This window comes from Dromiciops gliroides, chromosome 1, assembly GCF_019393635.1.
Source record: "Dromiciops gliroides isolate mDroGli1 chromosome 1, mDroGli1.pri, whole genome shotgun sequence".
Classification (NCBI taxonomy): Eukaryota; Metazoa; Chordata; class Mammalia; order Microbiotheria; family Microbiotheriidae; genus Dromiciops; species Dromiciops gliroides.
The window spans coordinates 612284335-612311370 of record NC_057861.1 but is presented as its reverse complement, the minus strand read 5'-3'; the positions used below and the strand labels follow the sequence as shown (position 1 = coordinate 612311370).

At 37.0% G+C, this 27036-nt stretch overlaps 1 protein-coding gene across 1 annotated transcript in view; it reads right to left on the bottom strand.

The window, feature by feature from the left end:
* LOC122734846 (guanine nucleotide-binding protein subunit alpha-14) overlaps window positions 1-27036 on the bottom strand; it is a 279113-nt gene that overhangs the window by 131631 nt on the left and 120446 nt on the right. Inside the window, exon 2 of the mRNA XM_043975957.1 lies at window positions 13505-13689. Within this exon, the coding sequence (XP_043831892.1) occupies window positions 13505-13689 (185 nt within the window). The remainder of the gene's footprint in view (window positions 1-13504; window positions 13690-27036) is intronic.

Sequence of the window (27036 nt, the reverse complement as noted above, 5' to 3'; positions counted from 1 at the left end):
AAACAGGATTAAGTGGCTTATCCAGGGTCATATAGCTATAAGTGTCTCAGGTTGGATTTTAACTTAGGTCTTCCTGACTCCAGGATAAGCACTCTATCCACTGTGCTACACTGCTGTCCTGCCCTTTCCTCTGCTTGGGTTGGCATGAATTGTGACCATCCTCCACTAGCACTAGGAAAGGGGGATGGGAAAATTATGGGTTCACTTGAATGAACTTGGTTGTAGTGGCCAGATTCTACACATCCACTGTTATGATTTTGGACTATAGTGCTCCAATATGAGGCAAACTTGGACAGAAAGCTCTCGGAGAATTCCACTTTGATAAACTTTTTTTTTTTTCTGGGCAATGAGGGTTAAGTGACTTGCCCAGGGTCACACAGCTACTAAGTGTCCAGTATCTGAGGCCGGATTTGAACTCAGGTCTTCCTGAATCCAGGGCTGGTGCTTTATCCACTGCACCCACCTAGCTGCCCCCTCGATAAATTTTTATTAAACATCTACTTAAACAGAAAGCAAGAGATCGTCTGGAGTAGAGGTGGGCTGAAGAACCCACAACATATATGGGTATATACACATACATACATGCATATAAACATATACATACTCCCTATCTCTACCACCACAGGCAAATCATTTAACCTCTTACTTCCCAAAACAAAGATCTAAGATTATTAGTAGTCGAACAGTGGCCAACCTGTATCAGGAAAAGTTCTCTCGTTGGGGTGAAACAAAAGAACAATCATTCAAATGAGTTTAGCTAAATACCCATGTAGAAAAACATTTAGTTGACATATATAGGTCAGTGAGGTGGTGCAGTGGAAAGAGATCTTGACTTCAAATATGGTCTCAGGCACTTACTATCCATTTCACCCTGGGCAAGTCACTTAACTGTGTTTGTCCCAGTTTTCTCATCCATAAAATGAAGCAGAGAAGGGAATGGCAAACCACTCAAGTATCTCTGGCAAGAAAACTCCAAATGGGGTCATAAAGAGTCAGACACAAGTGAACAGCAACAACAAGGCTTTAAGACAATATTTCACTGGATCTTCGCAACAACTGTAGGATGTAGACAGCATAACTATTATCCTTATTTTATATTTAAGAAAACTCAGGTTCAGAGTTGTTGAATAATTTTCTCATGGCTAATAAGTATCAGAGCCAGGATTCAAACTCTATTCTTCTGAACTCTAAATGGAAACACTCTATTTCCCTGGCTCAAGTCTGCATTTATCATTAGACTATTAATCTAGCTAAATTCGGAAAGGCTCCTTACCGTAGAATAACATATACTGTATAGGAATACAAGGGAAACCAAAGGCTCATACAAATAAAGACACATATTTTTCCCCACATCGAATCTCATAGACCTCCTGAAATCTATCCATAGACCTCTTCTGGGTGCTATAGATGATGAATCTCTTACAAGAGAGCAAGGAGCCACACTGATGAAATCACAAATCTTTTGAAACACTGAAGCAGAGTGTCATGTTTGGGCCTGTGATATCATTGTTCCAAGAGCCTCTTTTGTTAAGAAACTCCCCTTGCCAAAGCAGATCGGCATTTTCTCTGCAATTCAGTCTTAGATTAACTTTTTGAAACATTTTGGTTTCAGGAAACTTTTATACTCTTAAAAATTACTTAGAACCCAATAAAGTAATTTTTGTTTAAGTGAGTTGTGTTGTGTTTTATCAACATTTACTGTATTACAAATATTTTTTTACTACTTTACTATTACGAGCAATTTTTATTACTAACAATTTAGAATTACAATACTGGAACATTTTAGTATTATCATGAAAATAGTTTGGACCACAAAGTCTCCTGAAAATGTCTCCAAGAGACAGCAATATCGTTTGATGAAGAACTGTGAATGACTTGACTATTCTCAACAATACAATGATCCTTTCTCCAAATCCAGGGGGGAAAAAATCCCAAAACTGTGGAGTATGGATGCTGAATGAACCATACTATTTCTTTTGTTTTTGGTGCTGTTGTATTTCTATTTTGAGGTTTTTCCTCATTGCTCTGATTTTTCTCTTATAACATGACTAATGCAGAAATATGTTTAATGTTATTATGTATATATAAATATACATATATATATATACATATATATATATATCCTATATCAGATTACCTGCTGTCTAGTTGAGGGAGGGAGAAAAATCTGAAATTGGAAGGCTTGTATAGACAAGAGTTGAGAACTATCTTTACATGTAACAGGAAAAAATTAATAAATAAAATACTTTATTAAAAAAAATACAATGATCCTTGACAATCTCAAAGGACTATTGATGAAACATACTATCTACCTCCAAAGAAAGAACTGATGTTGATGGAACAGACTGAAGCATGCTATTTTTCACATTCATACATTTTTTTTTTATGATTAAATTTGCTTGTACAAAGTGACAATTATGGTGATGTTTTACATGATCATACGTGTATGGTCTATATCAGATTCTTTGCCGCCTTGGGGAAGGAGGAGGGAAGGGAATATTCTCTAATACTATTCAACTATATTATGGAAATGTTTGTTTCATTTAAGTTCAAAATAAAATAAATACTCTTTTTTTAAAAACATACTAAGAAAGGGCAGCTAGATGGCGCAGTGGATAAAGCACGGGCCCTGGAGTCAGGAGGACCTGAGTTCAAATCCAGCCTCAGACACTTGACACTTACTAGCTGTGTGACCCTGGGCAAGTCACTTAACCCCAATTGCCTCACTAAAACAAAACAAAACAAAAAAAAATGTAATTGGGAAATGCTTAACAAAACACAACAAATAAAAATACAACACAACATAGATAGTGTTAATTTGTGATCTTCTAAGTCAATATACAGCCATTTCATTTTCAGAGAACTTGTGTGGGGTTTTTTGTTCGTTTGTTTTTTGTTTTTTTGCGGGGCAATGAAGGTTAAGTGACTCGCCCAGGGTCACACAGGTAGTAAGTGTCAAGTGTCTGAGGCCACATTTGGACTCAGGTCTTCCTGACTGCAGAGCCGGTGCTTTATCCATTTTGCTACCTAGCTGCCCCCAGAACTTGTGTTTTTAAAACACATTTACTAAATGAATTTGCAATGTTGAATTGTTCGTTATCCACTATCGTACAAAAGAGCTCAGATAGGACCTCAGGAAGCCAATACTATCTCTCTGCCTGACTGTGTTTGCAAAAGCAACACTATTTACATGACAAGATGAAATTTGAGAGAGAAAATGGAACTAGGTCCAATGAGAAGTTAAAGAGAGACATCTAAATTAACTTCACATGTGATTTTCCCAAAGTGTAGATCTGACCGTTTCATTGCCCTACTCAGTAAAACTCCCTATTGCCTTTGGGGTCAAATATAACCTTCTCTAACTTTTAAAATCCTTAACAAGTGAATCCCAGTTGACTTAACTACTACCACTGGACATGACTTCCCTTTTCACACTCTACGGTCCAGCCAAACTAGCCTCCTTGTGTTCCTCATGCATGACATTCATTTCCTGTACCTGTGACTTTGTACTGGTTGGTGTCCCATGCTTAGAAAGTACTCAAGTCTCAGCTTTGCCTTTTAGAAAGAATCCTTCTTTCCCTCCAAAACCCTAATAAAACAATACCTTCATCATGTCTCTCCTGATGCTCCTCAGCTGCAAATTACCACCCTCCTCAAATAATTTACTTTGGATTTATTTTATATGCAAATATATGCATGAATGCATGCATACACACATACATGCACACTTATATATGCTTATTTTTATTTATGTTGCTTTTCCCAAGAGAATGTACATTTCTTGAAGGCAAGGACTATTTCATTGTTGCCTTTGTAGGCCCAAGTCATTGCACCATCAAGCCTTGCAAAGAGTAGGCACTTAAGTGTATGTTGATTGGTGTGTGTGTGTGTGTGTGTGCCTGTGTGTAATTATGTGAACATTTTAACCCCAGAGATAAGAGGGAATCACTGAAGATATTTGAGTTGAGGAGTGGCTTGGGCTTTAAGAACATTATTTTGGCAGCTGAGTGAAGCTTTGACTAGAAAAGGAAGCTAATCAATGTGTTAATGTGCAGACTAGAACCCAAGAAATCTTACTACCAATCTGGTGATCCTCCCACTTCACCATTGGTGTTTTTGGTTATGGCACCAGAGCTCAAGGGCCCACCTTCTTCATATTTCATTTGAGGAAACTGAGAACTATAGAAATTAAATGATCTACCAAAGGTCACACCAAAAGTAAGTGCCAGAGCCAGAATTTGAACCTAGATCTTCCAGTTGTATCTCCAACATTCTTTTCACTCTATCATACTGCCTGGATAATTATTTTTTAAAAACCCAATTGCACAGCAGAGCTCCATTATAATTCCATTACTGGGATGCAAACTGTGGGACAGCCCTACAGGTGAAGCTGAAATGTTGTTGGACTTTCTGATACTACAGGGATTGAACTACCTTATCCACAGCCCAAGATGGATCCATCTTTGTAGTTACATGACTAAAAACTTAATATAATGTCTTACCTCCAATGTCTCCCAACTGTCTGTCTACAAGATGCAATCCAAACTCCTTAACTTAAAATTTAAGGTCCTAATGTAAATATAATGTTTAAATACCCCCAATACTCGTCTCTGAAATCCTATACTCCAGCTAACATAGCCTATTTACCATTCCCTTTTGCTCACACCATTCCTTGAATGTAGAACGCCTGTCCCTCCTCCTCTTCTGAATCCTACTCTACCTTCAAAGTCCATTTATTCCCCCAAACTTTCCTTGACCCCCTCAGTCAACAGGGATCTCTCCTTCTGCCCTCTTCTACCACTTATTGTCCATATCATTTGTTTTGTACTAATACTGAAATGACTGAACAAAGAATACTTTGCATGATTAATTATAGCCTTATGTACAAATATTATCTCTAACCAATAAGATAAACATATAGCCATGATCCCTGACATACCATCCTGGGGCCTAACCCATATGATTTGTGACTGTGTACAGACTAGCCCACTATATCTTGGATTGCCCAAGACATCAGACTATGTGTCAGGTTCATCTCCCATCTAGGTATCTACTCAAAGTTATCTTATCATCAGCCTGCTGCCATCTTGCCCAATGCACTTGGGGGGGGGGGAAACCATTCCTTCTGGTCATCACTCCCCTCTCTCCCCTCCATGGATTGTCTACCCCTATAAGAATATTTGTCTCCCCAGCACTCAGCCCCGTGCTTCATTTAAATTTAATAGATACTTTTTCTTTCATTGTCATAGGAAGAATAATTTTTGTTTGTTTTTCAATCCTGAACTTAACAAATCCAACTAAAACAAACATTTTGTACATATTGTAGAACAAAAGGAGGGGCTTACAGAGGACACCTCGAATCTATTATGTACAGCTTCTTTTCTTTTCTCTTTTCAGTATAGAATTACATTTCAGTGTATGTAATTTGTAGAACTCCTTGCTGAGATAGTTGTGTCTTTTTGGTTGTATTTTATTTTCATTGTTTGTGAAATATGAAAGATCTTTTAATTTTGATATATATTTCTTGTCCTTTTCTTTTTAAAGGAAAACACAGCTTACGGGGATGCGGTTTTTTTGTTGAGATGCCCCTCCCAAACCACTGTGTAGGACAGAAACATGCTTGACTGCTTTGAAGTAGTACTAACTACATAAAACATTGTCAGTGTTCCTTAACCTTCTCTCATTCCTACATCAATCAGCTGTCGAGTCATTTCTACATTCCTAACAATTCTCACAGACATCCCCTTCTCTCCTCCAGCACTGTCACCATCCTGAGGTGGATCAAGTTGCCATCCCCACATGCTGGGGCTATTTTAACAGCCTCAAATCTCCCTCTACTCCAATCCATCATCCTCTGCGGTGTCAAAGTCAGTCTTCCTAAAGCACCATGTTAATATTCCTGTTCATTCAACTCCAGTAGTTCCCAGTTGCCTTCAGGAGTAAATATGAAATCCTCTGTTTGGCTTTTAAAGCCTTTCCATAACTTAGTCCCTTCCTCTCTTTTCAGGTTTTTCATACTTGACCCTTCCTCCACTTTCTCTATGACCTAATAACATGGGCCTCCTCACTACTCATCCCAGAAGACATTCTTTCTATCTTCTGGTTCAGGACATTTTCATTGGCTATCCCCCATAGTGGAACATTCTCCCTCTTCCTCTCTAAAACCCATAACAATTTACAAAGGAGAACCACAGAGATTAATAGACAATTAACAAACAAATATTTGATTACATTTTTTCCTTGATTGAGTCAATGTGCAAGTAGATAACATTTTGCCTCTCTAAGTAAATAACCTTTCATATCTTCACCATATTTTCTATTATGGTTCATTTTATATAATTGTATATTTACAATATTACTCAGTCACACAAACATAGCATAATTTAGTATGATACTTTTTTATAAATTTTCTCCTATTTTGCTATTATAAATAAAACAGCTATTGATTTTTTTTAAAAAAGAGCATCCTGGATTTCTTCAAATCTCAGCTAATGATCCACCTTCTAAAAGAAGTCTTTCCTTCCTTCTGAGATTATTTCCAGTTTATCCAGTATATACTCTTGTTTGTAGGTATCTAGGTAAAGATATATGAGATACATAGTTGTGTTTATGTCGTTCTCTCATTAGACTGTAAGCTACTTGAAAACTGGAATGTTTTTATTTGTTATTTTCCCCTCTTTGTATCACCAGCACTTAGTACAGTGTCTTGCACACGGTAAGCATTTAAGAAATCTTTGTTGATTTGTTGCAAAATGGATGATTTTGATTATATTAAATTAAAAAGGTTTTGTACAAACAGAAGCAATGCATCCAAAATTAGAAGGTAAGCAGAAAGCTGGGAAACAATTTTTACAGCCAGTATTTCTGATAGAGGTCTCATTTCTAAAATATATAGGGAACTAAATAAAATTTGTAAGAATGCAAGTCATTTTCCAATTGAGAAATTGTCAAAGGATATGAAGAAGCAGTTTTTGGATTTCTTTAAGCTGTCTATCAAAGCCATATGAAAAAATCCTCTAAATCACTACTGATTAGAGAAATGCAAATTAAAACAGCTCTGAGGTAACACCTCACACCTATCAATCAGATTGGCTAATATGACAAGAAGGGAAAATAATAAATGTTGGAGAAGCTGTGGAAAAATTGGAACACTAATGCATTGTTGGTGGAGCTATGAACTGAACTAACCATTCTGGAGAACAATTTGGAACTATGACCAAAGGGCTATAAAACTGTGCATACCCTTTGACCCAGCAATACCACTATTAGGTCTTTATCCCAAAGAGATCATAAAAAAGGGAAAGGGACCCACATGTACAAAAATATTTATAGCTTCTCTTTTTGTGCTGGCAAAGAATTGGAAATTGAGGGGATGCCCATCAACTGGGGAATGGTTAAACAAGTTGTGGCATATGAATGTAATGGAATACTATTGGGCTATAAGAAACAACGAGCAGGCAGATTTCCGAAAAACCTGGATTGACGTATATGAACTGATGCTGAGTGAAATGAGCAGAACCAGAACCAGAACACTGTACACAGTATCAACAACATTGTGTGGTGATCAACTGTGATAGATTTAACTCTTCTCAGCAAGACAATGATCCAAGATAATTTCAAAAAATTCATGATGGAAATGTTCTCCATATCCAGAAAAATGAACTGTTGAATCTGGATGCAGATTGAACTGTACTATTTCTACTTTTTTTTGTTTCTGTTTTTTCTTTTTTGAGGTTTTTCCCTTTTGTTTTGATTCTTTTACAGCATAAGTAATGCAGAAATATGTTTAATGTGATTGTACATCTATAACGTATATCAGATTGCTTGCTGTCTTGGGGAGGGTGGAGGGAGTGAAGGAAGGGAGAAAAATTTGGAACTAGAAATCTTACAGAAACAAATGTTGAGAACTATCTCTGCATGTAACTGGAAAATAATAAAATGCTTTTATGATTAAAAAATATTTAATTAGTTTCTACCAACACAAATTCTCAACTAAATACTTAGCTTTGAATAAGACTCCTTATTCCTTGTCTGATAATTAATCAGTGAAACAGGGACACTTGCTAGACATCATACAATAGGGTCTTATGAACATATTTCAGAATTTATGGTTTTCTAGGGAAAATGTTACAATAGCCATTGCTCAGAAGCATAGTTCCTGTCTCAATTACATTGTAACCCATGTTTGCTAAAGATAATGTCACTAACTCTAGGGGAGATGGATTGTTTTTATTTAAGCAAATAATTTTGACCCTGGACTCTATGCTATCTGCAGCTCCAGAAGCTCAACTTCTCACCTAACTTGCCAAGGATGGTATTTCAGTCTTGTTCAATAAGGAAAATACTACTTATTTTCTCTGTAAGCCTTTCTCCCTCCCCCCCCCCACTGCCGCCACCATCATTCCCTCAAATAAATCTTGAAATAGATATAGGATTGGGACAGGACAGCTGGGTCTAGTTGTTGTTATTGAGTTGTTTCAGTTGTGTCAGACTCTTCATGACACCATTTTGGGGTTTTCCTAATGTTTTTTTAAATTTTATTATTTTTTTTTAAAGTGAGGCAATTGGGATTAAGTGACTTGCCCAGGGTCACCCAGCTAGTAAGTATCAAGTGTCTGGGGCCAGATTTGAACTCGGGTCCTCCTGAATCCAAGGCCGGTGCTCAATCCACTGCACCACCTAGCTGTCCCCGTGTCACCTAGCTGCCCCGACAAGTTTTCATACTTTCTAACCTCACTACCCTTATTTACATCACTGTATTTGTTAATCTTATGCTGTCCTCATTCTCCATCTTTAGGTCACCTCCCAGTTGTTTTCAACTCCAACTATCCAATTCCTACTCATTCTTCAATTCCCTGCTCCAAATATATTTTATTCATATTCTGGTAAGATTTCAAAACACATGCTTAAAGGAATTTGTAAACAATTAGATAAGGAACCAGTGATCACTAAAAGCCCATATATCATCATCAGGAAGTCACAGTAGACTAATTTTATTTTTTTTGTTGTTTTGGTTTGGTTTTTTGCTGGGCAATGAGGGTTAAGTGACTTGCCCAGGGTCACACAGCTAGTAAGTGTCAAGTGTCTGAGGCTGGATCGGAACTCAGGTACTCCTGAATCCAGGGCCAGTGCTTTATCCACTGCGTCACCTAGCTGCTCCTTATTTTCTTTTTTGATAAACATCTCAAAGACAAGGGAAAATTTGTAGACCACATACACTTAGATTTCAGTACATTTTTTGACAATTTTTCACGCGGTACTTATGAATTTGATGGAGATATGGACTCTAGTTAAATGGGTTTGAAACTTATTGAAACAGTTGTCACTAATGGGTTGATGGCCTCTTGGAAGTCACTGATGAAGTACCAAGTCATCTGTGCTTGGTTAAGTGTTGTACAACATTTTAATCAATGATTTCAATAGGTGTTTTAACATTTTCTGAGAACACGAAAGAATAGCTAACACATAAGATGATAGAAAGTCTGGATCCAAAAGTATCTTAAGAGGCTCAAACAATGGATAAAAATAAATAATATGAGACTTTTAAAGGAAGAAATATCAAGTTCCACAGTTGGGTTTGAAAAATGAACTGCATTAACAACACAGGAGAGGCATGAAGGTTAAGGTGGCACTGTCATTTAATATACTACTTTTTTATTATTCGATATCAAATAATCATAATGCCTCCTTGCCTTTTTATAGTACTTTACCATATTCAAAGCATTTTTACATACATAATTTCATTTGTGCCCCACAGAAACCTAATAGGGGGCAGCTAGATGGCGCAGTGGATAGAGCACTGGCCGTGGAGTCAGGAGTACCTGAGTTCAAATCCGGCCTCAGACACTTAACACTTACTAGCTGTGTGACCCTGGGCAAGTCACTTAACCCCAATTGCCTCACTAAAAAAAAAAAAACACACCTAATAGATAAGGGAAGAATTATCCCCTTTTTTCATATAAGAACAATGAATATGAAGGAAGGGAAGGGGAGAGGAATGAGAGAAGGAAGGAAAGGAATAGAACAGAGGGAGGAATAGAGGGAAGTAGGGAGGAATGAGGAAAAGAGAGGCAAAGGAATTTATTAAGCACCTACTATATATCACGCATTGTGGCAGGTGCTTTACAAATATTTCACTGAATCCTCACAATAACCCTAGGAGGTAGATGGTATCATTATCTTTATTTTACATGTCAGAAAACTCAGACAGACAAGACAGGCAAGTTAAATGACTTGCCCAGGTTCCCACAGCTAGTGTCTGAGGTAGTTGAACACTGTCCTTCAGAACACTGGGTTCAGTGCTCCATCCACTGACCCACCAAATTAAATAGACAAAGAGAATTTCCCATTGTCCCATATCTAGTCAGTCATAGTCTCAATTAGAAATCAGTCTTCTCATTTCTAGCCCAGTGCTCTTTCCAGTCTATTCTTCTTCATAAATAGTGTAGTGTGCATATTGAGCAAATATATATCCTGCAGAAGAGTAAAAGGAAAGTGTTCTTCACATCTGATAAGGAATGGAAGAATGAATACAAGCATGCAAGATGTTTGGTAAGAGACAGAGAGAAGGAAGATACAACCAACTGAAGACTTCAGAAGTAGGGAACCAATGAAAAATTTGGAGTGAAGAAAACTGGAAAACCAAACCACATATATCCTTCCTAGAAACTCAGAATACTAAGAGGAGGCTTGCTATTTCAAAAAATCTAGAGCTTTTGACTTCTGAATCTCTTTACCATTCACAAAGTCATGTTGTCTTATACAATGGTGGGCTTATGCTTATCATTTTCTTTAAAAGAAACCACAACTTCATCTTCAAATAAAATCTCTGGGTCAAAGCACGTAAGACCATTTTAGTTACAACAGACTGACAAAAGATGCTCTTAATGGAGGGAGAGACAATGTCCCAGAACTGTCCTAATGCATCTGATGCCTGATATCTTAAGGTAATATAAGTTTAAGGCTTAATAGAAGTGCATATTTACAATGAAGCCATGCCCTAATGATGTCTCAGGATCTATTCTGTAGGTACCTTTCTCAGAATGAGATTCTTTGGTCAATAACTAAAATCTTGATTGAATTCAAGCTAAGTCTTTTTAATACAGAATTTATAACAAAAATCATACCTAGCATTTATATTGTACTTTAAGGCTTGTACAGGACTTTAGAAGTATTATATCATTTGATCTTTTGGGGGGGGGTCAATGAGGATTAAATGACTCACCCAGGGTCACACAGCTAGTAAGTGTCAAGTGTCTAAGGCCGGATTTGAACTCAGGTCCTCCTGAATCCAGGGCTGGTACTTTGTCCACTGCGCTACCTAACTGCCTCCCTATGGTTTGATCTTAATAACAACCCCATGTGAAGTAGGTGATATCATCTTCCCTATTCTGCAGTGAGGAAACTGAGGCTTACAAAGTCAAACTAACTTGTCCAGGGTCACAAAGATATTAATCAACTGAGGCAGGATTTGAATTCAGGTCTTCCTGACTGCAAGTCCAGCAATCTATCCAACGTACCACCAAATTCCCGCTTTAGAAGAGAATGTCACAGTACAGCCCCCTTCAGTTTTTTTGGGTTTTTTTTTGCAAGGCAATGAGGGTTAAGTGACTTGCCCAGGGTCACACAGCTAGTAAGTGTTGGGGGTTTTTTTGGTTATATTTCCCTCTCAGTTTAAATAAAGTAAACTACCAGATCCTCAGGGAAGCTGGCATCTCACATCACCTCCCCATGAACTTGTTTTTTCTCCTACTATACTCTTAAAAATTTTGAGTACCTTTGCCTGGTACTATTTGTCGGAACCACACCACTATTTTTTTCCTGTGGTCTAAAATAAATTTGTATTTTAAATAACTGGTAGTGATAGGAAAGCAAATTCTGACTAGATGTCATTGTTTTATTACAGGGTGTTGCTAGCTGAGACTTCAATATAACCATCATAAACTGTCACTTAATTCTCAGATGTCCTCTCTTCCTGCTCCCCTTCCACAAGAAGGGTCCCTTGATCATCTCAGCAGGAGTGGCTGTCTCCCCCTAAATTATATACACTAACAAAGGCACACATTTTACTGATTCGGTTTTATCCCAAATCTACTCTTTGTTGTTGTTGTTGTTGTTGTTGTTGTTGTTTTTCTCCTTCTGTTATGATATACACCATCTGTAACATGCACTCTCTGCAGAGACCCTCCCTCTCTGCAGGCTAGTGTCAAAGAGTTGGTTCATGAGGGACTGCCCCTCTGGACAAAATTTCTCACTCCCTTTTCTATGTTGTTATTAACATTTTGTTTGCTAGCATAGGGTATTATATTCTGTTATTTTTGGCTGTTTCAATGAGCAAACCCATACGTGTTTTCCCAAGAAACAAAGAGGGGGAATGTGGTAAAAATTATTTGTGGTAAAGATTAATATTGCTGTTTTTAGTTGACTCATTTGGGAGGGGCCACACCTGGCCCACTCTGAGGTTATGTATGCTACTGAGGTCAGAAGGAGAACTCTCCATAGACAGTTTTTGAAGGACCTCCCCTTTTGGGGGAGGAAAAGATTGAACATTCCCAGAAGGGAGGCGGAGGGTGCTTCTGGAACGCTAGGCGTCTTCCAGAAGGCAGTCTCTCATTCTTCAGCCCTTGAGGTGTTAGAACATGTTCGCTCTGTCTCAGGAAGCTGTTTTCCTTGGCCAGGTGTTGGTGAGTCAATTACTGAAAACCCTAAATTCCTTTCAACTAGCTTAATTGGAAACAGTCTGAGGATTAAATAGGTTAAGTTTAGAGTTAAGAGTATTTATCTGTATTTCTATTTTTCCATTTCCTTATCCTTGATTTTTATTAGTTTCACCTTTGTTGTTTAATTAATTCCCAAGTAATAAAATCTGATCCTTCTGTGAACTAAAGCCTAGAGGCTCCTTTCTTATTGGCCTGGGAGAAATATCTAAAAAGGGCAGTTCAGAGGGGAGGGTGAACCTAAAAGGTCCCTCATATTTCCGGAACCCCCAATATTAAGGCAAGTCACCAAAATAACGCTCCGTATAATAAATTTTGGCCCTCACAACACACACACACACACATACATACATACATACACACACACAGTCCAATTATGTGCTCTGTTTATGCTATTGGATAGTAGAATGTAAACAAACATTTCATAAGAATCAGAATTCTTGAACACTGAGCCTTTTTATCCACAAAACCTCATTCATCTAAGAAGGGTCACTGTAGTCAGAACTGTTAAAGTCAAGACATTTGGTCATTCTGTAGTCTAGGAAAATTCAGTTATGTCACAGAAACCATGACTATCTGTCTTATTGTGGTCTTTACAATAATAACCTAGTGGAGCCAACTATATTCATATGATCAGAGCTGGAAAAGGGAACCAAAACCGCCACACTCTCATGGAGTTATTTCAGAAACATCACATGTTTAAGAACTTTTTTCCCCAGCATATTATAAGAACAACATAAGTCTCCTTATTTGGAATATATGCAACCAAAGACAAACATCTAGCTTACCTTGTTCTGCTCAGATACATATTGTATGTGTAAAGTGTCCATGGCTCTGATCATAGCTTGCATAGCAGTAAATATATTTTGATAAACCAGTTTTGTGAAGCCTTTTCTGTCTTCATCCGAGTAACCAGATCCATGAATAATCCTCATTTGTTTGATAAAGGTACTTTTCCCACTCTCACCAGTACCTTTAAAAAGAAAAAAAGTAAAACCACAGTCAACCAAAGTTTCCAAAATCATACAAGTCCAAAAGGAACACTATGAGAAATAAAACTATTCATTACTTCTTCATCTTGTCATAATCTACATATCTGATAGAACATTTTCATAGAATCTAGAGTTGTAGTGCTAGCTGCATAAGGAAGTTTTCATTGGCTTTATTAGGTCCTTGCTTTATTAGCTCTTCCTTCTATTATAATAATAATAATAATAATAACAATAACAATAACAATAATAACAATAACTTATAGTACTTTAAGGTTTACAAAGCACTTACAAATATTATACTATTTGATCCTCACAAGGACCTTGGGAGATGAATACTAATATTATCTTCATTTTACAGTTGAGGAAACTGAGGCAAAGGTTAAGTGACTTATCCAGAGTCACACAGCTAGTGTAAAGCTAATTTTGAACTCAGGTCTTCTTGATTGCAGGTCCAGAGCTCTATCCACTGAACTACCCAGCTGCCTCTTGCATTTTTCTGTTATCTTGAGTGTCTCTTACACTGGTTCTTTTCTCTCTGCCTACAAATATACTGATATCTTTCTTGTCATTAAAAAACAACAACAAACAAAAAAACTCTTTAGGCTCTGCCAACTCTGTAGATTACTGCTTGTGTTCCCTCTCCTTTCTTTTTTCCTCTTTCCTCCACTTTACTTCACTATCCATCTTTTAGAAAGAGTCTACTTCCTCATTACCCATTTTTCAACCTTTTACAACCTAAGTCTCTCCTCTGTCATTCTAATGAAACAATTCTCTTAAAGGTTATAAATGACACCCTAAATGCCAAATTCTATAAACCTTCCTCAACCTCTTTGCTTCATTTGATACAGAGCTAACCAATTCCTTGAAACTCTTTCCTCTTTGTGATATTGCATCCATAAGGCTTTCCTCCTACATTCTTTGCCACTCCTACTCTTCCCTATATGGTGACATTTCTCAGTGTTCTCTTCTTGGTCCTCCTTCCTTCCTATCTACCATTCTCTTAGTAATCTCATTCAGTTCCATAGTTACAAATGTCACCTCTGTACCTGTGACACCCAAATCCTTAGCTCTGGCTAAAAATATTTCCTCATTCTCCAGATCCACATTTTTATACGTCTGCTAGAAAAATGCATTAATATTGTCTACCCCCAAAGTCAGCATATACAAAACCAAAATCATTTTCCTCAACCCCTATCTCCATTTTCCTGGCCACATGGCCTCAAAACTTGTGTTTCTTTTTATTTGTTTTAATATTTTTCCCAATTACATGTAAAAACAACTTTTAACCTTTGACGGTTATTTTGTTTTTTACAATTTTGAGTTCCAAATTCTTGCCCACCTTTCCTCCCTTCCTTCTCATTGAGAAGACAAGCAATTTGATAAAGGTCATACATGTGCAGTCATACAAAACATAATCCCATGTCTGTCATGCTGTAAAAGAAAACACAGTCAAAAAGCCCAAGAAAAGTAAATAAAGGAAAAAAAACAGTATGATTTGATCTGCATTCAGATTGTATCAGTTTCTCTGAAGGTAGATTGTATTTTTCACCATAGGTTCTTTAGAATTGTCTTGGATCTTTGCATTGCTGAGAATAGCTAAGTCATTCATAGTTGATCATTGTACAATATCGTTTTCCTGGGTCTGCTCACATCACTTTGTTCATGTAATTCTTTCCAAATTTTTCTGAAATCATTCTGCTCATTATTTCTTATAGTACAATAGTATTCCATCACAATCATATGCCACAACTTGTTCAGCTATTCCCCCAATTGATGGGCATCCCCTCAACTTCCAATTCTTTTTTTAAAGATATATCAATTCTCTTTCTATCTGTTGCTGCTGGACTTTGTTGATGATATCTAGAAATGCTGATAAGTTATGTGGGTTTATTTTGCTAAAGTTGTTAATAATTTCAAGTAGTTTTTTAGTTGATTCTCTAGGATTTTCAGAGGGAGGGAAGGAGGGATAAAATTTGGAACTCAAAACTTTAAATAAAATGTTTATTATTCAAAAAGACATATCAATTCTACTTCCACAGTAATCTCTATGCCCTTTGCTTTTTTTTTTCAATACTTTGTACTTCTTATTGCACTTTCACATTCTTCCTTGTATCATAGTGTTTTGTATGTCTCATGTCCTTTACTAGACTATATGTATTGTGAAAACAAAAGTCTTATCTCAGTCTTCTTTAATATCCAAGAGCACATAGAACCTTAAACAAAGTAAGACTTCTAAGATGCTTAGGTGAATGAATCAAAAGGAAGCTTATGAATAAAATTTAAAACTTTTTCATTAATCATATCCTTCATATATATTCTGTGAACGGGAGTAATCTAACATAGGTGCTTATAGACTAGTTCAAGATTATACTCACAAGGCACAATATTAAAAAAGAAAGGAAAGTATAATTTCTTCATGGAATCAATTTGGATAGCTAAGTTATATATTCTCCCTCTACTCAATTTCTCTCTCCTAAAACTATCTTTTCTTCATCTTCCTTAATCTTAGCACCTTCCCTATGAGATTATCTCCAGTTTACCCTGCATATATCCTGTTGATACATAGCTGTTTACAAGTTGTTTACCCCCTTAGACTGTGAGTTTCTTAAGAGCAGGGAGTATCTTTTTGTCTTTCTTTGTATCCCAAGGGCTTAGCACAAATCTTAGTATACAGTAGGAGTTAAATAAATGCTTGCTCACCAGTTGACTTCATTTTATTTAGTAAAGACAGAAAAAAAAAACACAGCCTTATGAACACCATCAGCTAGGTGTTTTACATGATTTCTTTTATTAAGTTTTGTTCAGGATGTTTATTTTTACATTACTGTCATTTCCCAATAAGCATCCTCCTCCCCCCTCCCCTCCCCCACCACAGAAGCCTCTCTAAAAGAATGTAAGCTCTCTGAGGACAGGGACCAGTTTTTATTTTGCTTTTGTATCCCCACCAGCACAGCAGGTACCTAATAACTACTTACTGCGTTAGAAGAGAAACTTAAGCAAAACAGACTGACCTACTGATTACATCTGATGGATATGAAGCATTCAGTACTTACATCATTGATGCTCTAGGATCTAATTGTATTTCTGACTATTTCCCAGTGATCCCTGCTTACTGGTTAACCTGTCCTGAACTCCCTGTACTACTATTCCATCATCCTGACTCTGCCTCAATTCCTCTTTATTTTGAAAGCTTCCTAAGCTCTTCTGGACCACAGGACAACCCCTTCACTTATAATAGCAGGAAACAGAACAGGATTAAATCAGGGATCAATTAAATTCAAGGCAAGGACCAGAGTTTCCCTATATGCTCTAAGTGGTAAGTCATTGTTAGACAAATGGTGCTCTTTCAATAATTGATTCAATAATATGCAAATAGGTCATAGCTTAAAAACTTATTGCAAACTAAATAGCCTTAAACTTTTGCATTCGATTTGGTTTTGGTTTTTAATGGAGCCCATGCTATTCTATTTCTTATCTCTTCAAGTAAAGACTCTTTGACCTGCTTACTCACGGAACAAATTTGTCGATGTTATCTTTTCTATAACAACTACAAATATAGACACAAAAAATTGTAAATGCTAACCTTGGGAGAAGCTACTTGTAACATGTGGAGGAAAATGGCAAAAGACAAGTTTTTGTCTTATTTTTAAACACAAATATTACTGAAAAAAATTCACAGATATAGCCATTCTAAAGGAATCACTTTTTTCAAGGATATCTGACTGCCTGAGAATTCAAGGAGGAAAACAAATATAAACACTTCTGTTCCACAAGAAAAATATGGTCCACCATAGTGGTGTCAAACCTAATTAGAAAAGACCACTAAAGCTGTATGTAAGGATGCCTGTAGGCCACATACCTACTTAGAAAACCACATATTTTATTTTTATGTTTATTTACAAGTAAATGCATCAACACATTCAAACTGAACAGGAATTACATTTCAATCTGGTTTGGGATGCACTAGAAACTATTGTGAGCTGTATGTGTCTGGCTAGTCATATGTTTGGCACCTCTGGTGTCATTGCCACTTCTGGTATTATTGACATTCCCAAGGTCAAATTCTAATTTTAAAGAAAAATAAATAAAATTGCTTTAAAATTTTTTTTGCTTCATTTCCAAAAGAAAAACTACATAAAAACAACCAAAAAAGTCTTCAGATTAAAAAAAAAATCAGTGAACACCTGAAGTACTTTGAAATCTTCATTGTGATAGGAAGAATTTATAGGATTGTATGCTATATCTCAAGATTTTGACTTTTCCCCTCCTCCCTGCCAACCCCATCGCAGTGAAATTCCAATTTTAACTTAAAGAATAGAGGGTTCAATTAACATTTAAGTGACCCATTTGATTATCAAATCTTTTTATTTAAAAAAAATCAGGTTTTTTCTTGGATGAAAATGAAAGAACAATAAATAAATGATAAGTGAAAAAAGATCTTCAAAGATTTTTTTTTGAAATGCTTTTTACCATAAAGAACAGTGACAGCCCCTACCTTGGGACTTCAACATCACAATTCTGTTTGTGCTTATAGAGGAGGTAGAAAATGCACTTTTGAAAACAAAGATGGGAAAAATAGTGACATCATGCCAAATATACAGAAAGGAAGTTACATAACCAGGAGGCTGTTAAGAGGGCAACTGACAAGGTCCTGAAGAAGTTTAAAAAGACATGAAAAAACTCAGACTATATTAATGCAAAAGAAAGGCAAGAAAGAACCACTACCACCACTGATCAATATGCCTACTTTCTCATCTATATAAAATTACTGTAAGAATCATCTATTTACCTATCAAAGGGCATCCTTGATAGATATTACATGGAGCAGGAAGGCATTTTCAAGCAATAGTCTACAGTATATTACATTTTTACCTTCATAAAATTGTTTGAAAGATGTAGAGGACACAAACAAGATATCCCTAGTTTGTTATGAAGATCAAATGAGAAGTAAAACAGGTTACAAACCTGAATACCTTATATAAATACTAGCTATTATTATTTACAGTGTTGGTTATTTGTTGACTAGAAAAAGCATTTGATATGAATAGATAGATTTGTTAAAAGCAAACAGAACAATTTGATAGAATAAATATGACCTGTGGAAGCTATGTTGCAACCAGGTATCTCTCATGCATATATAAAAGTCATACATGATCTCAAATATGTAACAGAGATAATCTTGTTTGACAGCCCTTTGACCCTTAATATCTGGCTAGACAAAAACCTAGAAAAAATATTTGCAGCAAGTTTCTCTGATAAAGATCTCTCTCATTTCCAAGATATGTGAGGAACTCATTCAAATTAGTAACATTAAGAGCCATCCCCAAATTGATAAATTGGTAGTTCTCAAGGGAAGAAACCCAGTCTATCTATAACTATATTTTTAAATGTTCTAAATAACTATTAGATAAATGCAAATTAAAGCATTTCTAAGGTTCTACTTTATACTCATCAGATTGGCAAAGATGACAAAAAAGGAAAATAGCAAATCAAACTAGAGGGATTGTGGGAAAACAGGAACACTGACATATTGTTGATGGATCTGTGAATGTGTACAACCACTCCAGAAAGCAATCTGGAATTATACACAAAGAGTTACTAAATAGTACGAGCTCTTTGACCTGGATATATTACTGCTAGGCTTATAACCAAAAGTAATCAAAGAGGAAAATGTCTTATATGTACAAAAAGTTTTACAGCAACTCTTTTGTTATAACAAAACACTGGAAACTAAGTGTTTCAATTGGGTAATAGCTTTAAAAAGTGGTATCTGAATGTGATAACAATATTTTTGTGTTGTAAGAAACAAGGAAATAGAGGAGTTCAAAGAAACAATGAAACACTTGCATAAAATGATGTGGAATAAAGTGAGCAGAACTAGAACAAAGTATACTGTGGCAATATTATAAAAATGAATATTTTTGAAGACTTATCAACGAATAAAGAATTAAATGAGCAAAAAGTAGAGTAATTTATAAAACACTTTAAAGACCAACAACTGAAAGGTGTAAGAACTCTGATCAACACAATAATCATCTATGATTCAAGGGGGCTAATGATGAAGGATGCTGTCCACCTCCTGACAGAGAACTGATTGATTCAAGATGCAGAATGAGACAAAAATGGTTGACTATAACCAATGGGAGAATCTGTTTTGCTTGCCTGTGCATACTTGTTCACAATGAATTGGTTATTTTTTTTTCCTTTTCCCAATGAGGTCAGGGTGAGAGGGAGAGAAAATAAATTTCTGCTTATCTTTTTAAAAGCTTTAAAAAAATAAAACTGGCCCATATGTTTACTAAAAGCATTTACCACTCTCACAGAGGAAACCAGTTTCAGAGTCCAGGAGGGATTTCCTACTGATGGTGAGGACCTTCAAATGTGCTTCTTTGTAGCCGATATGCTGATTATATTAAGCCTTGGAACAGTGCAGAGCCTTATGGCAAGATTCATAACCAGTACAGAGTTTGGCCTAACCATGCGCACAGGAAAAGCCAAGAGATCGAATTATGCCACTGTCCAGATTATAACATGCAGCCATATGGGCAAGCAATAGAGCTCATTCACCACTGTGTGCATATGTGTGCATGCATAAGTATGCATGTGCATGCCCCTTGAATAGACAGTGCAAATGTATTATGGAATGTAAGTTGGACAGAAATAAAGACAATGAGGAGAGCAAGCTGTATTACATTTGAAAAACTCCAAAGTTTCTTTAATGACCTTGAACTTTCAGAAATAAAAGACCTTCACTGTTATACCAATATTCTATTGGTATTTTAGGGCCTTGAGTCACAGAATACTATAGTCTCTGAACTATTAGAAAATAATTATCACTCAGAAGGCAATTGAAAGATACATGGAACAGGCAAATGGTTTGCAACCCATACAAAATAAAGAACTATGAAAAAAAATAGGAAATGGTTATCAAAGATATACATGATTTTAAAAAGAAGAGGAGGGGCAGCTAGGTGGCACAGTGGATAGAGCACCGACCCTGGATTTAGGAGGACCCGAGTTCAAATTCGACCTCAGACACTTAACACTTACTAGCTGTGTGACCCTGGGCAAGTCACTTAACCCCAATTGCCTTGACAAAAGAAAAAAAAAAAACCAGAAACCACCCCCCCCCAAAAAAAAAGAAGAGGAGAAGATGGAAACATAGGTATAGTGAGAGCTAGAAATGGACAGCTTATTTGTTTTATCGGAATCCTCCAAATCTCAGAAGAAGGGCCCTCAATATCCTGAATAGAATCCCTGTAGTGTTACAGGGTGAACATGGACAAGACTCAGAGAGTATAAGCAGACATTCAAGAGCACCCACATCAGTGAAATGGAAGTTCAGGGTTTGGACACTTTAGGAGAAACCACTTCTCCAAACTAGGGCATATGACTTGACACTAACCCCCACCCCAGGGGTTAAGGCAGAGAGAAGTGAGGAGGACCTGAGCAGGGAGAAATAGCATGGCTTGGAGAGGGTTGAACTGAGAATCATACATTTGAAGAAAGACTAGCATTATACCAAAAAGGATAGATTAAAAGGGCACAACAACATGTTATGGAGCACTTCCTATTAATGGCTCAACAGAATCAAATTTCTGTTCCCCTAGAGTCCTGAAGAACAAAGTATTACCTCTGTACTTCTTTTAACCAAAAAGCCCACTCTAGCCCAGTCTTCCTCCTCCGATAAAAAATTTCACTTAAGAGAAGAAAAACAAAGGAGTCAATTCAATTCAACTAAAGCATTTATTAATTGCTTATTATGGGCAAAGTACCACATATGGTAGAGCCTGGGGACATAAAGAAACTAGATTCAGGTTTGTGCCCTGGAAAAAGTCACATTCTACTGTGGCATGTAAACATATAGGATGTGTTTCATAAATTAAAGAGAGAAAGATTGCTAACAACTAGAGGGGCCAATCTAGGTTAGCCAAAGGAAAATTAGTTGAGCCTTGAGGGAAGTTAAGGATTCTAAGGGGGGGGGGGAGGGAGAGAAATGCATTTCATGTTTGGAGGAGGAAGGAGACAAGATTTATTTATAAATTTGATAAAATGAAAACATACTCATTATCACTCCTTGTACTTTGGAATCTTAAATTCCAACTTATTTCCTTAATCAGATTTTGAAGGTGTTTCTTTCTTATTATTTCATGGTAGCAAGTTTATACACACACACATACACACACACACACACAAATGTATTTTTGCCACCTGTTGGGTAAAAGCTGAAATATGGATTACTAATTTAACATGCATTGAGTGACCTTGCTTTGCTAGAGAATGTTGTATTTTATTTGGTCTGTGATTCATGTGGGGTATATTGTCCTCCTTATGTAAAATGTAATTTCAAGAAATCTCTTTTTAAAGCAATTTTGTCTCCAGGGTGGTAGGAGATACAACTTCTTAAATTCTGATTATCAACATCAACCTTAAAGAATTATTATCTTGGGATCCAAAGTAATTGGAATTCCTACAAAGGGAAGCACAAGAGGTAAAACTATGTTAACAAAGAAGTTTTAAAATGAAAATCCTAAAATTCTATGTGTGTTCTGAGAAAGCAATCCGAGTTTACAATTTCAACCAGATGTCAAAGATGTAAAGCACTTCATAACAAAAAGTATAATCATAATATAGAAGGATACTGCAGGAAAAGCAAAAGAAATTATTTTCTATCAAGAGACTAAGGTGGGGCAGTTAGGTGGCACAGTAGATAAGAGCACGGGCCCTAGAGTCAAGAGGACCCAGGTTCAAATCCAACCTCAGACACTTGACACTTACTAGCTGTGTGACCATGGGCAAGTCACTTAACCCTCATTGCTCTGCAGCAACAACAACAACAACAACAACAAAAGACTAAGGTTACTTAAAAGGAGAGGGAGCTAGTCTGAAGTTGACCTAAAAAGCTTGCCAATTTAATCAATGCAAAATAAACATGATATCCTTGGACACTCTGAAAGATCCTGATATATTTATCTGATGGCTGGAGGTGTTTTAATGTCCGAAACATCGCCAATTGCTCTTCCTTATTTCTGAAGATATTTGAAAGGAGCTGTTGCCTTTTATATCTCTGGTTACTTTTCTAAGAGGTGATATGGTAAAGGGGATGAAGCATACTTCACTGGAAGATGTGAGATCTGGCTTTCTACTGCCACTTAGAAGCCATTTCCTCAAACACACACACACACACACACACACACACACACACACACACATTGTCAACTGATAGTGGAAAACTCTCTAGTTCCAGGGAATGTAGGGGAAGCTAGAAGTATGGGTATAAAAACTGTATATACATGCCAAGAAATAGTGCCGCAAATGATGTATGTTTGGTTGTTCATTCATTAGCTCTCTCTATATAACCTATAAAAATACAAATGTAAATATTATATATCATCACATATAAATATATTATTATAAAAGAAATCATATAACTATATTGTATAAATATTATATATTATAAACATAAATATTAGAGAGAGTTATTGTTGAATCATTTCAGTTCTATATGACTCTTTGTGACCCCATTTGGAGTTTTCTTGGAAAAGATACTGGAGTGGTCATTACCTTCTCCAGCTCATTTTACAGATGAAAAAAAATGGGGGCAAACAGGGTTAAATGATTTACTCAGGGTCACACAGATATTATGTATCTAAGGCCAGATTTGCATTCAGGAAGATGAGTCTTCCTGACTCCAGGCCTGGCACTCTATCCACTGTGCCACCTGGCTGTCCAAGCTTCTTCAGTACAGGGAACATTTGAACGGGGCTCCAGAATTAATAGACAAGTCCTAGAGAATCATGAGAATCACAAAGAGGGCAACTGACTTGTGCAGGATCAGAGTTAAGTGTCATAGGATAGATTGGAATACAGGTCTCCCAGACCCCCAAATGCATCATGCTGTCCACCATACCATGCTGCGTGTACATGAAAATCACAGTAAAAATCTCTTTCATCTTTTCTTTTGAATTCATCTTTCTCAAGAGTTGTGCAAACAGCTTGGCTGCACTCTTTTGGGGGGGGGGGCAATGAGGGTGAAGTGACTTGCCCAGGGTCATACAGCCAGTAAGGGTCAAGTGTCTGAGGTCAGATTTGAACTCAGGTCCTCCTGACTCCAGGGCCGGTGCCTCATCCACTGCGCCACCTAGCTGCCCCCCCCTTGCACTCTTAATTTCCTCCACCTGTCCAGCTAAGAGATAAGAGAATGGGTATGAACTATGGCATGAAAGTTCTAGATTTGTTATAAAGTGAGGGCCCTGAAATGAGAGAATTGTTTATTGGGGGAAGTCAAGGAAACTTTAGATGTTTTTAAAAACAAGATCCCCATTAGTCTGAGATGCTTTATATGTGAAATCAGAGGGATGAACTAAATTACCTCTCAAGTTTCCTCTAATTAAAAAGACTCTGCATGTTTCATCATTTTGCACATATTTACAGTATAGATGTTCAAAATCATGGCTCTTTCCATTGCTGGGTTTTGTACTAATTTCCAACTTTAGTCCTACGTGAAATATATTCCCCCATGAGATCTCTGTCATTTTCATAATACATATTTATTTTTAGTTGTGCCACTAAGGCTCTCTTCTTTCTCAAGTCAATCCCACTTGCCAGGGCCCTTCCCCCATACCATCAATACCATCTGCAACAGCTGTACTCTAACAGAAATAAACCTTGTTGTTTATTACTATAAGAAAATTATTTGATTCTAAGCAATATAAAACAAAAGGTGACAATATTACCAAAACTATCTCAAGAAAAAGGAGATGAAAAAAAGAACTAAGCACTGCCTTGGTGTGAAGTGACACCAACTGGGTTAAATGATATGGGCCAATGGAATATTTGAAACTTTATAAAGATAACAGAAATCATAAAGTAGCACTATCAGGAGAACTTCTATTAATGTAGTATGGTATTTTTTTTCTTTTTTGGGGGGGGGGTGGGGCAATGGGGGTTAAGTGACTTGCCCAGGGTCACACAGCTAGTAAGTGTCAAGTGTCTGAGGCTGGATTTGAACTCAGGTACTCCTGAATCCAGGGCCAGTGCTTTATCCACTGCACCACCTAGCTGCCCCTGTTATGGTATTTTAAAGACACACACACACACACACACACACTTACACTTCTACCATAGCCATCATTCACTAAAAACCCTTATTAAAAGGTTGGGGGGGGGGGCAGCTGGTGGCGCAGTAGATAAAGCACCAGCCCTGGATTCAGGAGTTCCTGAGTTCAAATCCAGCTTCAGACACTTGATACTTACTAGCTGTGTGACCCTGGGCAAGTCACTTAACCCCCATTGCCCCACAAAAATAAAAAATAAATTTAAATTTTTTTTAAATTTAAAAACCAAAAGGTTGTGGGGTTTTTTTTTCCTTTACTCCCCAATCTAGTTCCCCACATGAAAAAAACAAAAGTAGAGAAGGTGGTGAAAAGAGCAAAAACAATGAAAAGATTTTGACATAAGTTCTATGAGAAAAGGTCCTTAGTGCAGAAAAGGCAAAGAAAGGGATGCTTTAATAGTTGGCTCCAGTTACTTGAAAGGTTATGAAAAGGCATTAACCAATCTTCCCCCCCACCAACACCAAACAAAACTAAGTGAATCTGATCTTGTATTACCCTTATGGTCAAAGCACTCTTTTAAACTTAACTGAAACTCTCTTATTATAGCATAAAGGTGAAGAATCTTCATTAGAGGTCTTTAAAAATGAGCACCCATCTGTGCTGGATAATTTAAAGAGTTAGTGACTATTGGGACAGGGGATTAGACTAAATGGGGGAGAGGGAGTAATTCCCGTATTAAAGAAAATTAATATAAGTGATTTTATAGTTTTGCAGTTCACAAGGAGTTAGGGGAAAATATAAATATGTGAGAAAAATCATTATTAATAATCGACTTCTTGGGGACCCAGGAATCAGTCCTCCCCCCTCCAGAAAGTCACTTCTCCTTGAGAACAAACCCAAGGGAACAGGAGGAATGGATATAGATTCTTTTGTCTAGATGACTAATTAAACTACATCTAGATAATGGACTTTCCTCTAAGCAACTTGAGCAAGGGTTTTGTGCACTCTTTTCCCTGATGTCATTTCTAGAGTTCATTTTAATGTAGACCACCTTCAAGTCATGTTAACCAACTAACCAACAGAGTTGAATGATGCTAACCAATTAGATTCGTTTGGTATATAATGACCCACTTCGCTTTGATCAATGTATAATGACCTGCCTATATCAAAAGAAGATTTTTTTTAAAAAACCTTGGGGGGAAAAAAACATACAGGGTCTTCTGAGGTTTCTTCTGTGTCTCTCTTGGTTCTCTGGAACGACATGGTCTCTGTTTCTCTTGCTGTCTCTCTTGGTTCTGCTTGAGACCACATGCTGTCTCTCTGGGAGACCGCATGGGTCTTTTGGCACTTTTCCCCTTCATGCTAACTGGAATGCTGAAGTTCTCTCCCTGTTCTTTCTACCACATGGCCTGAGACCATAAGAAGTTATGGAGATACATGGTCAATCCTTTACTGGTATAATATTGATAAATTAATAATATGCTTACCCCAAACTGTTATCTATATTTGTTAATCATTTTCAATGCAAGAAATATAAATAAGAAACTTCCTTATTTATTTTGGAAAGACATGTCCACCCCTTCCCCATCATCTCCCCCCCCCCCACCATCCCCCAAGGAACAGGAAGCAAAACATCAGCTTTGGAAATAAAAGAGTCCTTAAATATCATCTTATCCAACCCCTCTCATTTTACAGATGGGGAAACTGAAAGTCAGAGGGTTTAAGTCACTTGATCAAGGGCAATAGGTGGTAAATGGTGCAACCAGGATTTGAACCTAGGTCCTTTGACTACAAGTACAAGAGTCTTTTCATTAAACCAAGAGGTAAGCTCAGGTATGTGTCATGATTCAAACAAGCTGTAATGAATGGATTTTTTTCACTTATCAATCAATCAATAAACATCTGTTAAAAAGCCTACTATGTGCCAGGCACTGCACTAATATGAGGGGACTACAAAAAAGAAAGAAAAGACAGTCCTTGCCCTCAAGGAGCTTACAATTGAATGGTAGAGATACATACATACAAACAAGCTATATACAAGGATAAACAGAGGGAAGGTACTACAATTTAAGAGGGTCCTGTAGAAGATGGGATTTAAGGTGGGACATGAAGGAAACCAAACAAGCCAGGAAGTAGAGGTAAGGAGGAAGAACATTCTGGGGATGGGTGCCAGACAGCAAAAATGCTCAGAGCCAAGAGATAGAGTGGCTTGTTCATGGAACAGTGAGTAAGCCACTGCCACTTGATCAAGAGTACATGTTGGGAGGGCAG